This window comes from Euprymna scolopes, chromosome 39 (genome assembly GCF_053919585.1).
Source record: "Euprymna scolopes isolate OS-2025 chromosome 39, ASM5391958v1, whole genome shotgun sequence".
NCBI lineage: Eukaryota > Metazoa > Mollusca > Cephalopoda > Sepiida > Sepiolidae > Euprymna > Euprymna scolopes.
Window position 1 is genome coordinate 18,563,515 of NC_136520.1, and position 16,410 is coordinate 18,579,924.

A 16,410-nucleotide genomic window follows, 5' to 3' on the forward strand; every position below is an offset into this window, starting at 1 on the left:
GAACATTAATTGTGTAAACAGTTTAATGCACAAAAATAGTAATTTTCGATGTATAAATAACTAAATTAAGTATTATGAAAATGTGTTGCATATCGCAACAAACGAACAACAAAAATCAAAAGAAAAACAAAAAAAAAACAAAAAAACTACAAAAAAGAGCATATTGTAGTTTGCTTGAAGCATTGTGACATATGTTTGAGTTTGAGGCTGCCACAATGCAGCATTATATATGCAAATTTCCATTTTCTTTTTAATTCTAATATCGTTTTTATTATCAATATTTTGAAACATCCCTCCTCAAAGAAAATTACGATTTGTGAATGAAATTTGTTTTTACTTTTGTATCAGTTGTTGGTGAACATATCATTTCATATCATTTGATATCATTTGATATCATTTCATATCATTTCATATCATTTCATATCAACCTGATTTTTAAATGGTGCCGCTGTATGATTGGTTTTTTCTGGTAGATGTGAAACTGAAACGCTGTATGATTGGTTTTTTTCTGGTAGATGTGAAACTGATCAGAACATAATTCATTCGAATTGATCCATAGTCAAAAGTGATCACCTTTATAAAGAGATGACACGAATGAAAAAAAAATGATACTAAAAATTGGGAAATTAAAAAAAAAAATTGAAATAAAAAATTAAGTCTTGCGAGTTTTGTTAGCTACCTTAAAATGGTTTTCATTTGCACTTTCAGAATTTTAAGATTGTCACAAAATTTTTACTATGGGTAGAATAAGACTTTGTTTTTGTTCTTAATATGAAAACAGAAAGGTAAACTAATGACACAAAAAATCTTTCTTTATTATAAAGAAATACTTTTCATTAAAATTTATTTATTAATAACTAAATTACTGGCAATTTCGTTAGATTCGGATAATTCCCTCTGTGTGTGTGTGTGTGTGTGTGTGTGTGTGTGTGTGTGTGTGTGTGTGTGTGTGTGTGTGTGTGTGTGTGTGTGTGTGTGTGTGTGCGTGCGTGCGTGCGTGCGTGCGTGCGTGCGTGCGTGTGGGTGTGTATTCACTATAACTTATATTCACTATAACTCCTTATGGTAGTTACGAATGCTACTAAACTAGTATTTTCAAAATCGTTTCGTAACCGCTATATTACCCCGCTGGCAAATCCATCTCGGCTTGGCTTCAATAACGGTTCGCCCCATTGCATCTCCAAGTGCTTGTGTAATTTAAGCGCATGCGCGATGGCCCCCTCGGCTATGTCGGCTTTCGTGATGGGGAAGTTGTTAAGTAAACAAAGACCACATCCGACATTTTAAGTCCAACACTACCCACACCCAACCCTTCTCTTTTTTATATATGCCAATTAAACAAATAAAAACATTTTTTTCTGTGGATCGAGCCATTTCGGTGAACGTTAATAATTTTTTTTTTTTCTAGTTTGCACAGGTTGACATGAAATCGTTAACGAAATTTACGTTCCTTGTCAATGATACCCCCCTCTTCATACGGTGCGCAAAAGTGTCTAGAACTCTTGCCACGATCCTGACTTCGGCTGCCAAGATCTACGGTTCAGGAAAAGTTTCAGGGCTGTTTCGGAGGCATTATCTTTAAGATAAATATCTGAGAGAGGTTATGATCCGATGAATGTGAAGTTCACTCAGAATTAAACGTTATGATCATCAGACGATCACTAAAATGTATCTGCATATGATTAAACGACCGTAAAAAAAAATAAATAAATAAAACAAGACAAAAAAATGAGGAACATTCACAAATTTGATACCATTAGTCGGATTGCAGAAAGAATCTTGAATTTCATTAATTATCCTTTCCATAAAAGATAATGATATGCTTTTCACATAATCTAACTAGCAGAGCTACTCGGCCTTGCTCGGAAGCATATAAATTAAATAGAAATGAAATAATGTATGTAACGTCATAATTTTAACATTTCTTTCTCCCACTCTTTCTCCAGCCGTTTCTGTACCTTTCTTTCCCTCTCCTTCTTTTACCATCTTTCTCTGTAACTCTCTCTTTATCTTTCGCCCAACTCATTCCTCTCTCTTGTCTTACTGTCATTCAGCAGCCTCGTCACTTTTAGAGTTCTTTGGCATTTTGGTTAAGATCTAACATTTTAGTGATGATTAAAGTGTAGTATCTGTATATATTTATGATTCAATAAAACTTTTTCAAAATTGGGTTTAACTTATGTGGGATAACCCCCGAAGGTGACTGAGATAATTCTAGATAAAAGTATGATAGATAATTTTAAGTATTTGTGATCAAGGATGACCAACGATACCGATTAATCACACACTTTTGATTGACCTTGTGCCTAATATGTTCACTTTGTAATTTTTTAATATTTTATGCAAATAAATATTTCAAAGTGTAGTTCACAGCATTCCAGCGACCTCATAAGTTTATGGTTCCTTGGTCTTTTGTTATACAATGACGTGTTTCACATAATACAATAGGTTTCACATAATACAATGACGTGTTTCACATAATACAATGACGTGTTTCACATAATACAATGACGTGTTTCACATAATACAATGACATATTTCACATAATACAATGTACAATGACGTGTTTCACATAATACAATGGCATGTTTCACATAAACAATATGTTTCACATAATACAATGACATGTTTCAAAAATCAGAAGCTCACAGTATTAATGCCGGTGTCCCTCAGGGATCCATCCTGGGCCCAACTCTTTTCCTGATCTACATTAATGATCTTCCAAATCATATCCTTACATCATTTGTAGACATTTATGCTGACGACACTACCATTTATGGTACCACATCTAAGACAGTAAACGAGCAAGTACTCTCCAATTCTCTCTCCTCTGATCTTGAGCATGTAGTACAATGGGGAAAGGAGTGGCTGGTTACTTTTAATGCATCTAAAACCAAGCTTCTCTCTTTACATCATCAACATTTTAATCCACATTTGTCATCAATTGAAATGAATGGCTCTCGTCTTCAGGAGGCCTCAAGTTTTGACAAGCTTCTGGGCTTGACCATTACTCCTGATCTTAAATGGAACACGTATATCAAATCTGTTGCCAAGGCCGCTGGAAAAATGGTGGGATCTTTCTATCGATCCAGTAGATATCTCACTGCTGATGCTATTCTCTATCTATATAAGAGCCAGGTACGTCCAAGGATGGAATACTGTTGCCACATCTGGGCAGGAGCTGCTAGAAAGGACTTGTCCTGCCTTGATAGAGTTCAAAATAGACTTCGTAGCCTCGTAGGAGATGTCCTTTTCTCCTCCTTACAACCTCTATCTCACAGAAGAGATGTTGCGAGTTTGTCTCTGATGTATCGTTATTTTCATGGAAAGTGTTCAACTGAGCTTCAATCTATGGTCCCCCCTCGCCAAACTTTCACAAGAAACACTCGTCTAGCTGTAAACACTATCAATAATTTCCCCCACTCTTTATCTGTGCCTAAACCTAAACATAGATTCCATGAACAAAGCTTCTTTCTTAGAACTGCACGCCTGTGGAATTGTCTTCCGTTTTCCTGCTTTCCGGCTGACTACAATATGGTTGTGTTCAAGTCTAAGGTAAATAAGTTCTTGATGAGCCGTTCCATATAAGTTATTAAATTTACCAAATTTTCATTACTAATGATTACTATATTGATCAACTTCTACTGTACACTCTTTAACCCTTATCCTTGAGTGGCCTCTGGGCCTTGATAATGTGGTGATGCCTTTGTAAAAAAAAAAAAAAAAAAAAAAAAAGATACAATGACGGTTTTCACATGATACAATGACGTGTTTCACATAATACAATGACGTATTTCACATAATACAATGACGTGTTTCACATAAAACAATATGTTTCACATAATACAATGACGTGTTTCACATAATATAATGATGTGTTTCACATAATACAATGACGTGTTTCACATAATACAATGACGTTTCACATAATACAATGACATGTTTCACATAATACAATGACGTGTTTCACATAATACAATGACGTGTTTCACAGTTATATAATAACGTGTTTCACAATGTAATGACGTGTATTAATATAATGTGTATTAGCAGAAGATACTGACGGCAGCGTCGGATAAATAAATAAATAAATAAATAAATAAATAATATATAGACATACATCTGTTGTTATTATAATTCTTTTTTTAATTTAATTTTCATCTCAAAAAAGGCACCGCGCCACTTTGAAGTAGAGAGCTACTATCGGGGACATAAGTTGCAGGGGTATTATGAAGGGAGATGAGAAGCAAAATGTCTGTTCACATTACACTTGAACTTCTGCATGTCAGTACATTTGGGAAAGCAGAATCCTGGAAGGGAGTTCCAAAGTCTAGTAGTTCTGGAGAAAAAACTATTGGATTAGAAGGCTTTCTTACACTTAGGGATCTCTACTGTGAAGGGGTGAGATTTAGCTGCTTGTCGGGTTTGTCGAGGGTATTTACGCCGAGGGGCTACAAGTACTTGTAGTTCGTCAGAGCATTCACCATTAAAGTACTTGTAGAACAGGCAGAGGGGTGCAACATTTCGTCGATGGGACAAAGGCTGAAGCCTAGATGACAGTTCAGGACCTATAAGGTTGGTGACTCTCTTTTGAACCCTGTCCAGGAGACTAATAGCAGATGCACCAGCCCAAATGTGACAACAGTACTCCATACATGGGCGAATGATGGCCTTATTGAGATACAGGATACTTTGAGGCGTAAGTAGTTTTCTAGCACGGTAGAGAGAGCCCACCTTCTTTGCAGCAGCCTTGACAATGCTCTAAATGTATCTATTCCGGTTCTGTAAACATTAGGCTGTGGAGTTTAATTTCAGGTAATGTGTTTTTGGCCATTGGCAGTGGTAGAGAAGGTTTCTTGTAATTATTGAAGAACACAAGCTTAGTCTTGGTAGCATTGAATGTGACCATCCATTTATGTTTCCATTCCATTACAGATTGGATGTCTTCATCTAGTGTTTCTGCCATTTCCTTAGATATGTGTCCATTAGTTTTCCTCTCGTGCCTGTTATAGAGAATGGTGTCATTAGCAAATATACCCATCTCAGAGACAATTTTATCAGGGAGGGCATTTATGAATATTAGAAATAGTAAAGGTCTCAGTATAGACCCTTGAGATACACCCGCATTTATATCATATGGTTTAGATGTACGACAATCGAGGACAACCTTGATTCTTCTCTTGCTTAGGAAGGATTTAATTACGTTTTGTATTCTTTCAGTGATACCATATGATCTATTTTGCTTAGATGACCATCATGCCATACCCTGTCAAAAGCCTTAGATATATCGAGGGCTACCACTCTACTTTCCCCTGCTTTGTCCAGTGAACGATATATACGTTCAGAGATTACAATTAGGATATCAGCTGTGGAACGGGCTTGCTTAAATCCATATTGATGCTCGGTCAGAAGTTTAGCAGCTGTAAGGTGATGGAATAGCGCTTAATTATGGGCTCAAATATTTTGGGGAGAAGGCTAATGGGGCGATAATTTAATGGGTCAGTTCTTTCGCCAGAATTCTTGAAAACCGATGACACAGAAGCAGTTTTCTAGCAGCTAGGAAAGCAAGATTCGTTAAGGCATTTGTTATAAAGTTTGGAGAGGACTTGAACAACCTTAACGAAGTATTTTTTTAATAGTACAGTCGGGATTAGATCAGGTCCACATGCTTTCGAGGTGTCTACGTTTTTTATGATACCATGCACCTGAGATGGGGTGATTTTCAGATCGTCTAGTGTGGCGTCTGTCCGCAAAGGAAAGTCAGGGAGGGAGTGGTTTGCTGGGACCGATGTGGGGTTTGAGGCAAACCGACTGGTAAGCATGTTAGCCTTCTCGGTTGGCATGCAAACAACCTCACTGTTTAAAAATTTATTTTATTTTTATTTCTAAATTTTTATTTTTACTGTTGAGTGCTAAACAATTTCTTTTTTCTTTTTTGCAGATCTCACGGCACGTCTGTCCTGGGTTAAATGGGAAAGTCTTGGCGTGAGACGAAGGCCTTTCCTTGGTCTCTTACCAAACCCTCCCAATAATTGAAGCGCGTCGTCTAAAAAGGACAAAAATATCTGGGGGAAAAAAAGCACAATCGCAAAGATAAATAATAAGAAAAAAAATAAGTTTGATTTTTTTTTTCGAAAAAATTTTCAACATTAAAAAATTAACTATTTAAATTATTTCTATGTAAAATATTTTGAAAAAAAAATATAATTCAGAGATGGAGAAAAATACTGACAGAACTTCACGGAGTTTCACAGAGCTCTACGGAAATATCCGAAATAATCCGAAGTTATCCGGAGATGTAAAATTGTTAACTTATCGTTTTTGTCGTATTTTACTTCATCATTTTTTATTATTTGTAAAGTTTTATTTTCAACTCTAAAAGATGCTTTTCAGCATTTTTTGTACTAAAAATAAAAATGGATGCATTTAATCGGAAACAAACACGTTCAAGTTTTTGTTGTTTTTATGGAGACAAATATTAATTAGGTTTTAGCAGAGCCGGTTCCGGCTATCCCTTCTCCCAACAACCGGATGGAGGGAGCCCGTGTATGGTGGGAGCGACAAGTAGGATTATTTTAACAGCACTCTAGAGGCCTCCTTGGTTTTATCGTGTAGTCTCTTGTAATTTTGCTCCGAACATTTCATATTCTTTTGATTTTTTTTTTCTTTTCATTTTAAAAACATCACATGACAAATACTAGGCACGGCAAAAATGGCCGAAAAAAATAGGGGGCGTAGTTTTGAAAGCCGGTTTATTTAGTATCTATCAAATAATGATCACGGAATATACTGAACCCATTATTTTTATTTGAAGCTTATTGGAAATGTATTATTTTGTTTAAACAAAAAGCATCTTTACTAAAGTTATAGTAGTAAAAAAAAAATGAATGAATTTAATTTTGCTTTTTATCGGAAATTGTAACAATAAAAAAATTAATTTTTTCAGGAACTTTGCGAAAGAAGCCTCTAAATTTCGTATTATGAAATCGATATCTCGAAGAAAAATTAATTAGGATTATCTGAAATTCACTAAAACTTTCTCGGTAGTGTAACTATTCGATATATTCAAGATAGCAGGGGGGGGGTTCAGCTTTGGATATTCAGGCTAGCAAAGCTCAATAATTGCATACGAAGTCAAGGAAGGTTTGGCATAAACATACAAATGAATATAGATTACGCGTACATATGAACTATTGCTAATTGGCTTGTTTTAAAAGAGAATTATATTTTTAGTTTCCTATATTCATTCAATTTTGGGGTAAACATTTGAGGAAAAATGATTTGGAAAGAAATATTTAATCGTGTAATGTGCGCATTTCTTAGTTTTGCGAACATTACACGAGTTTTTACGGTAATCTGAAAAAAAAAAAAAAACACTCTGGAAGTGAGTATTAAAAAATTAAAGAATCGAAATCGAAATCGATTATTGTATCGGAATCGGAGAAAATATTGGAATCGTCACATCACGACTAATAACATAAAAATTAGTAAGAATTTCTTGTTGTTGCTTTTTTTTTTGTATATATAGAAGAAATGATGGTAAAGTTTTCCGAAATATACTTTATCATATTGCTAACTTTGATACTCTTACTTCGGATGTCGACACTGACAGCGTTAATGCATCAAAAACTGTCACTGATGATGATGCGCGTGAAGTTGAAGAATTGGTTGGCGCGAAAACACACTGCAACCGATTTTACAGATGTTGGTCTATGGCCTGTTGCGATTAACCATGAAATTCGCGCTATGCTTGTCTTACAGAGATCTGCTGCTGTACGGCATCTCGATCATGAATTCAAGGTAGTACCGCGACCAGGAATGAAAACAAAAGGCGAAGTTAGAAAGCTAACAAAAACTGGTTCTATTGGGGTTTGCGGAACGGTGAGAAAAGTTTGCGAACATGAATGGTGTATTCTACTTCCAGAGAAGCCTTATTTTGCTGCTGCTGCTGCTGCTGCTGCTGCAAACTGTTTTCAACTGGACTGCCGAGTTTTTCTGCTGATGTGGATTTTATGAATTGACTAGCGGGGGGGGGGGATACCCGGCGTTGCCCGAGTGTTTGGAGGTGTGTGTGGTTGTTAATGAAAACCTAAGAATAAACGAAGTAAAAAAAAGAAAACAGAAAAAGGAACGTTAAAACTTAAGCGGGGGGGGGGTACCCGGGCGGGCGGGGGATGGGGTAATCAAAACATCGAAAAAAAAACACAAAAAACTAACGTAAGGCAAACGAACAATGTTAAATGTAAAAAAACACGTGAAAAATGGCTTAAATAAGCCTGTTTCGATATTAAAATTTAAGAAATCGGTGGGTACCCGGGTGTTTTTGGGTGTGTGTGGTCGGTCGGGAGTGGGGGTGTTAATAATACCTAAGGATAAGTGAAGTAAAAAAAAAAAAAAAAAACAGAAAAACGAACGTTACGTGAAAAATGGCTTAAATAACACTGCTTCAATATTAAAATTTAAAAAATCGAAAAAAGAGATCTCACACCACGATTCGAACCCAAAACATCTAGGTAATGAACCAACGCTCTAACCAACTGAGCTAACATGACGTACACGAAATTGTGCCAGTTCTTCAAATATTTAAACTAAATTAGGTCATGACGTCATCTGACGCATGCGTAGAACCGATCTCGTCATGAGAGGACGGTTTTTGTTGACCCCCCTGTAGAAAATTGTTTATTTCAGGGTGCGTTTTTGGCCAATTTTTTGATATTTTTCGGGCGAAGAATGGAGCTTCAATATGATACCAAGTTTGTGAATTTTTGTTCTGTCTGTCGAAAGTTTTTAGCGGACACACAAACACACACACATACATACATACATACATACATACATACACACATTCTCGCTTTTATATATATAGATGGAAATTAAATCCAAATGTATATGAAAGCGAAGCTAGCAAATCTTATGTTCAGACGTTCCTCAACTGGAAGGAACTAAAGACCCGACTTGCTGAAGGAAAAGGTAATTGACAAAGTAGGGCAAAATCTTATTGAGAAGGAAACTAAGAAGTGGCGAAAAATCCTAGTTAGATTGCTGGACATGAACAGGTTTCTCGCCAAGCAGAACCTGACACTGTGTGGTCACCGGGAAGACATCCATGATGATAAATGAGATTAAAAAACCAAAAGGAATTTTTTAGAATTGGTAAATTTATTGGCCAAGTATGACCCTGTGCTCCGTGAACATTTGGTGAAAGTTAACTTGGGAAAGAAAATCGCTACTTCTTATCTGCCACCAGAAATTCAAAATGAATTTGTGAGCATTTTGGCAAAGCAGGTGAGAAAGAAAATCATCGATCAGATCAAGGAAAGCAAATATTTTTGCATTTTTTATATAGCATTTCACAAGGACCAAATGAATGAGGTGTTGCGCTACGTAAAAATTGTCGAAAATAAAATGAAGGTGGAGGAGTCGTATCTCCGCTTCATCGAGACAAAGGGTAAAAGTGCGGAGGAAATTTCTCAACTTATTTTGAGGAAACTGGAGAATGATGGGATTCAGATTGGCGACTGTATTGACCAGGCATTTGATAATGTCGCTGTTATGGCAGGTCACCAATCGAGTGTTTAGAAACGCATCTCCGAAATCAACCAAAAAGCTCTATTTTTGCTATGCACAAACCATTCACTAAATATGGCTTGTGTATATGCAGCTTCTGGAGCGGTTCACTCTGTTACATTTTTTGGCATACTGGGTCGGTTATTCTCCCTCTTTTCTGCATCTACATATCGCTGGGACTTCTTGATTCAGTTAACTGGTATAAGTATCAAGCGTACTGTGGACACTGGATGGAGTAGTCGAGCAGATGCTGTAAATGTTATGATAAAAAATTATTGAACGTCGTCATTGCCCTGAAACAGCTTACGGAAGAAGGAGAAAATGCAGCAATATCAGATGCATCTTTAATTCTCAACTCGGTATGTCGTTTCGTTTTTTTATTTTTTTATTTCTGAGCCTTTGAAGAACTATTCTCCCATAAATCAATAATGGCCAGAAGTATCTTCAAGCAAAAGGACTGGATCTGCAACAAAGTTCTGTCAGGATGATGGCGTTGGGATATTGTCTTCAGCAGGATAGAGAAAAAAATCATTGAAAATGTTATATCTATATCATTAATTGCTAGATGAAAGATAATGTTTTTAAATTGCAACAAAATTGTATAAAATAAATCCAAGATAATTTTTTGATTCAATTTAAATTAAATTTTTATACCTTACTTTGTAAAATTTATAAAAGTGCACTTTGAAGATAAATAAATTTCAAATTGAATCTTGTACCTTTATTTTTAAAACCTATAGTAACAACATTCTGTTTGACAGTTTTCATGCCTTGGATGAAATGCTTTTCTAACTTGTATCTTATCTTTTTAAGATTATATTTTAAAACTCCTTCTCTCTATTTCAGTTTGTATTTCTCCTCACACCACAACTCATTTTTGCAACCTCTCTTTGTATTATTACAGGTCTGAATATTCTCTCTGCTTCAGTTTGTATTTCTCCTCACACCACAACTCATTTTTTGCAACCCCCTCTTTGTATTATTACAGGTCTGAATATTCTCTCTGTTTCAGTTTGTATTTCTCCTCACACCACAACTCATTTTTTTGCAATCCCCTCTTTGTAATACAGGTCTCAATAATGAGAAAATCTGAATTTTTTTAAACAATAACTTTAAAATAACCTTTTTAGATTAAATTTTTTTACACTTCTTTCAGAATAGAAAATCTTTAAAATTTAATAAGAAACATATTTCATCTAGGTTTCATTAACAAATATTCAGTACATAACGAGAAAAATAGAGATGAAAATTTCAAAAGGATTGTATAACTGGTTACATACGTATCAACTTTATGAACATAAAAATAATGTTTTATAGATTTACTACTACTATTACTACTACTACTACTAATAATAATAATAATACTACTACTACTACTACTAATAATAATAATAATATATATATATATATATACACATATAGTGCCGGCAAAAAGAAAGTCCGCACTTATATTTCTTTCAACAACTGCAAATTTAAGCTAAATTTAATGTAACTGTTTAAACAACCTATATCTCATTTGATTCGCCTTTTATTCCTCTATAATTTTACCTGATCATATTTGACTTTTAATTGAAATATACTAGTGTTTACGTCAATTTAAAAAAATAACTTCAAATTGGGGAGCAACAAATTCGCTTAAAACCAGCTTAAATCATCGCCCCTAATTCAATTTAAAATATCCACGAACAGGCAACAAAGCATCTCTAATCGTAATTCTTGTCACTCCAGGTTATACAACGTAACATTTAGTCCATATCCCACGACTTTCTCTTAGTGATCGTCAGGAGCTCATTAATCTCTACGTTTCTGGTTTATTCAATCGAGAAATCGGCCGCAGATTGAAATGTGATGAGAAAACGGTAGGAAAGACTGTGCAAAAGCACCGGAACATCGTTAGAGTTACTTCTAACAGGGAAGACAATGCTATAAAGATCTGCATCCTAAGAAACAGATTTTTAACGGCTCTCCAAATCCAACAATAGTTCAATCTTGTTAAAAAAAAAAAAGTGCTCTATTTCTACTGCCAAGAACAGATTAAAGGAATTTAATTTGTGAGGATATGTTTCAAGACGCAAACAATGACTTCTGTAAAGAACAGAAAGCACTGTCTGAACTTCGTACGATGCAATGAAGATCATGACTCTTCATATTGGTCAAAAGTGGTTTTTAGCGACGAAAGCAAGTTTAATAGGCTAGGCAGTGATGATAGGCAGTACGTCCGTCGGAGGAAAGGCAAAGAATTTAATCCTAGGTGCTCAGTTTCAACGCTGCAAGGTGGTGGGAGTTCAGTTTTGGTGTGGGGCATTATTAGTACCAATGGTCCAGGGCTTACAGTTCGCCTGCAAGTTAATATGTTGACTGAGCATTTTCTACCTTACATTGGTCGGAATTTGGATGATAATTCCATCTTCATGCAGGATAACGCTCCCATTCACACAGCTGGCAATGTCAAGAGGTTCCTGGAAGAGCATGATAGTCCGTGTTTAAATTGGCCTACATAATCTGCAGACCTCAATCCTATCGAAAACGTATGACATTAGATCAAGCAACAGCTATGCATTGATAAAATTTCAAATTTAGAAGAACTTTGGACAAAAATTAAAGAAAACTGGGATGCCCGTTCCTCGGAGTATTGCTGCAGTCTAATCAAGGAATTCCCAAAAAGATTGCAGGCTGTCAAATTGCAGAAGGGCTATGCTACTAAATATTAACTAGTTCATTGTGTTACTGTTGTATTTGTGTTGCATTAATGTGCTAAAATTACATTTAAATAACAATTTTCCATTGTGCGAACTTTCTTTTTGCCTCCTCAATTTGAAGTTATTTTTTAAATTGACGTGAACACTAGAATATTTCAATTAAAAGTCAAATATGAACAGGTAAAATTATAGAAGAATAAAAGGCCAATGAAATGAGGTATAAGTTGTTTAAACAGTTACATTAAATTGAGCTTAAATTTGCAGTTTTTGAAAAAAATTACAAGTGCGGACTTTCTTTTTGCCGCCTGTGTATATCAATGAAAATTATGGAAATAATATCCCAACTTGATAGTAAAATGCACATGAACCGGAACGTAGATACAAATGTAAAACACAAAGAAACACACATCGAAATCATGAAAACTGAAACGAAATAATTTTAATTACCCCCCCCCCCTCACACACACCATAAAAAAATTGAGTGTCGGCATTAACTGTCGCCACACCAAATAATCGAGGAGGGCCAGAAAGGACGGAAAGACTGAGGAGATAAAGCACTAACGAGACCTCCACTAGATGACTGCGGCCTTAGACAGTCTTAGAACCCTCAAATTCCAGTGAAGACTAATGGTCGCTACTAAGGAAAAATCAATGGTAAACGGCTATTATGATAACACAAACTAATTTGCAAAGGTTATCGAAAGAGGTAGTAAGTGCTAGAAATCTTGAGAGACTTGTCACTCAGACTCCAGGGAACGCCACAAGTTGTTCCCAAAAAGAATTCTTTAATGATAGCCTCTGTGAAAACTTCTAGTGAATAATAATAATAATAATAATAATAATAATAATAATAATAATAATAATAATAATAATAATATTAATAATAACGATATTAATAATAATAATAACGATGATGATAATAATAATAATAATAAATAATAATGATAATAATAATAACAATAATAATAAACAAATAATAATAATAATAATAATAATAATAATAATAATAATAATAATAATAATCAAAGCAACAGAAATGAAAGAGAGAATTGGAAAGGAATACCTCAGGAGAACAAGAAAACTTCTGGAAACGAAATTATATAGCAGAAACCTAATAAAAGGTATAAATACATAGGCAGTGTCACTAGTAAGATACTCTGGACCGTTCATAGGATGGACAAAAGAAGAACTGAGACAGCTCAACCAGAAAACAGGAAACTCATGACCATGCATAATTCACTACACCCAAAGGACGATATTGACAGACTCTACGTGAAAAGGAAAGACGGCGGCAGAGGACTGGTCTACATAGACGACTGTGTGAATGACACAAAAAAGAACTAGAAAAATACATAATGCGAAATACTAAAAAGATAATTATGGCAGCGAGAGACACTGAAAAAAAAACAACAAAACAGAGAGACAAATGACAAATCGAGAAAAGAAAAATAGGAAGAGAAACAACTGCACGGAAGATTCATAAGAATGATAAAAGATGAAAATAACGGAAACACCTGGACATGGATGCGAAAAGGACATATAAACCGAGAAACTGAATCGCTAATAACTGCAGCACAAGATAACTCACTAAGAACTAACCATCTCAAAACAACGATCGATAAAACACAAGAAAACAGCAAAGAGACGAAACGATAAACCATATAGTAAGTGAATGCAGCAAACTGGCCCAAAAGGAATACAAAAACAAGCACAACCAAGTGGGGAGGGCGGTGCACTGGGAATTGTACAAATGGCTGCACTTTGAACGCACAGACAAACGGTACAAGTATAAACCCGCAACAGTACTCAAAAACGAGAACCACAAAATCCTATGGGACATGGACATACAGACGGACAAACCTATTCAAGCAAGAAGACCAGATGTCGTAAAAATTAACAAGAAAGAAAAATCCTGTCAAATCGAATACACAGAGCTTGCCAGAGAGTTAAAAGGGATTTGGATGATGAAGAAAATCAAAATAAAATACCTATAATAGTAGGAACACTGGGAACAATTGCGAAAAACTTTGAAAAAAGAATGGCAGAAATTGGAATCAGAGAAATGGCTGCAAAAATACAACGACTAACGATAATGAAAACGGGTGAAATATTAAGAAAACCCTTAAATTCAGAGAATAATACAAGTATACAATATAATGAAGAAGCGTTACAATGATACAAGAATACAATATAATGAAAAAGCGTTACAATAATACAAGTATACAATATAATGAAGAAGCGTTACAATAATACAAGTATACAATATAATGAAGAAGCGTTACAATAATACAAGTATACAATAATACAAGTATGCAATATAATGAAGAAGCGTTACAGTAATACAAGTATACAATATAATAAAGAAGCGTTACAATAATACAAGTATACAATATAATGAAGAAGCGTTACAATAATACAAGAATACAATAATACAAGTATACAATAATAAAAGTATACAATAATACAAGTATACAATATAATGAAGAAGCGTTACAATAATACAAGTATACAATATAATGAAAAAGCGTTACAATAATACAAGTATACAATAATATAAGTATACAATATAATGAAGAAGCGTTACAATAATACAAGTATACAATAATACAAGTATACAATATAATGAAGAAGCGTTACAATAATACAAGTATACAATAATACAAGTATACAATAATACAAGTATACAATATAATTAAGAAGCGTTACAATAATACAAGTATAAAAAAATACAAGCATACAATATAATTAAGAAGCGTTACAATCATAAAAGTATACAATATAATGAAGAAGCGTTACAATAATACAAGTATACAATAATGCAAGCATACAATATGATGAAGAAGCGTTACAATAATACAAGTATACAATATTACAAGTATACAATAATACAAGTATACAATATAATGAAGAAGCTTTACAATAATACAAGTATACAATATTACAAGTATACAATAATACAAGTATACAATATAATGAAGAAGCGTTACAATAATACAAGTATACAATAGTACAAGTATACAATATAATGAAGAAGCGTTACAATAATACAAGTATACAATAATACAAGAATACAATATAATGAAGAAGCGTTACAATAATATAAGTATACAATAATACAAGTATACAATATAATGAAGAAGCGTTACAATAATGCAAGTATACAATAATACAAGTATACAATATCATGAAGAAGCGTTACAATAATACAAGTATACAATAATACAAGTATACAATATAATGAAGAAGCGTTACAATAATACAAGTATACAATAATACAAGTATACAATATAATGAAGAAGCGTTACAATAATACAAGTATACAATATAATGAAAAAGCGTTACAATAATACAAGTATACAATATAATGAAAAAGCGTTACAATAATACAAGTATACAATAATACAAGTATACAATATAATGAAGAAGCGTTACAATAATACAATTATACAATAATACAAGTATACAATATAATGAAGAAGCGTTACAATAATACAAGTATACAATAATACAAGTATACAATATAATGAAGAAGCGTTACAATAATACAAGTATACAATAATACAAGTATACAATATAATGAAGAAGCGTTACAATAATACAAGTATACAATAATACAAGTATACAATATAATGAAGAAGCGTTACAATTATACAAGTATACAATAATACAAGTATACAATATAATGAAGAAGCGTTACAATAATACAAGTATACAATAATACAAGTATACAATATCATGAAGAAGCGTTACAATAATACAAGTATACAATAATACAAGTATACAATATAATGAAGAAGCGTTACAATAATACAAGTATACAATAATACAAGTATACAATATAATGAAGAAGCGTTACAATAATACAAGTATACAATAATACAAGTATACAATATAATGAAGAAGCGTTACAATAATACAAGTATACAATATAATGAAAAAGCGTTACAATAATACAAGTATACAATAATACAAGTATACAATATAATCAAGAAGCGTTACAATAATACAAGTATACAATAATACAAGTATACAATATAATAAAGAAGCGTTACAATAATACAAGTATACAATAATACAAGTATACAATATAATGAAAAAGCGTTACAATAATACAAGTATACAATAATACAAGTATACAATATAA

The 16,410-nt window shown here is 33.7% G+C and overlaps 1 protein-coding gene across 1 annotated transcript in view; it reads left to right on the top strand.

Moving 5' to 3' along the window:
• LOC145263662 (uncharacterized) overlaps positions 1-6,444 on the top strand; it is a 44,548-nt gene extending 38,104 nt beyond the window's left edge. The window contains exon 2 of the mRNA XM_080120535.1: positions 5,942-6,444. Coding sequence (XP_079976661.1) covers positions 5,942-6,036 — 95 coding nt within the window. The 3' untranslated portion in view covers positions 6,037-6,444. The remainder of the gene's footprint in view (positions 1-5,941) is intronic.
• The last annotated feature ends 9,966 nt before the right edge of the window (positions 6,445-16,410 follow it).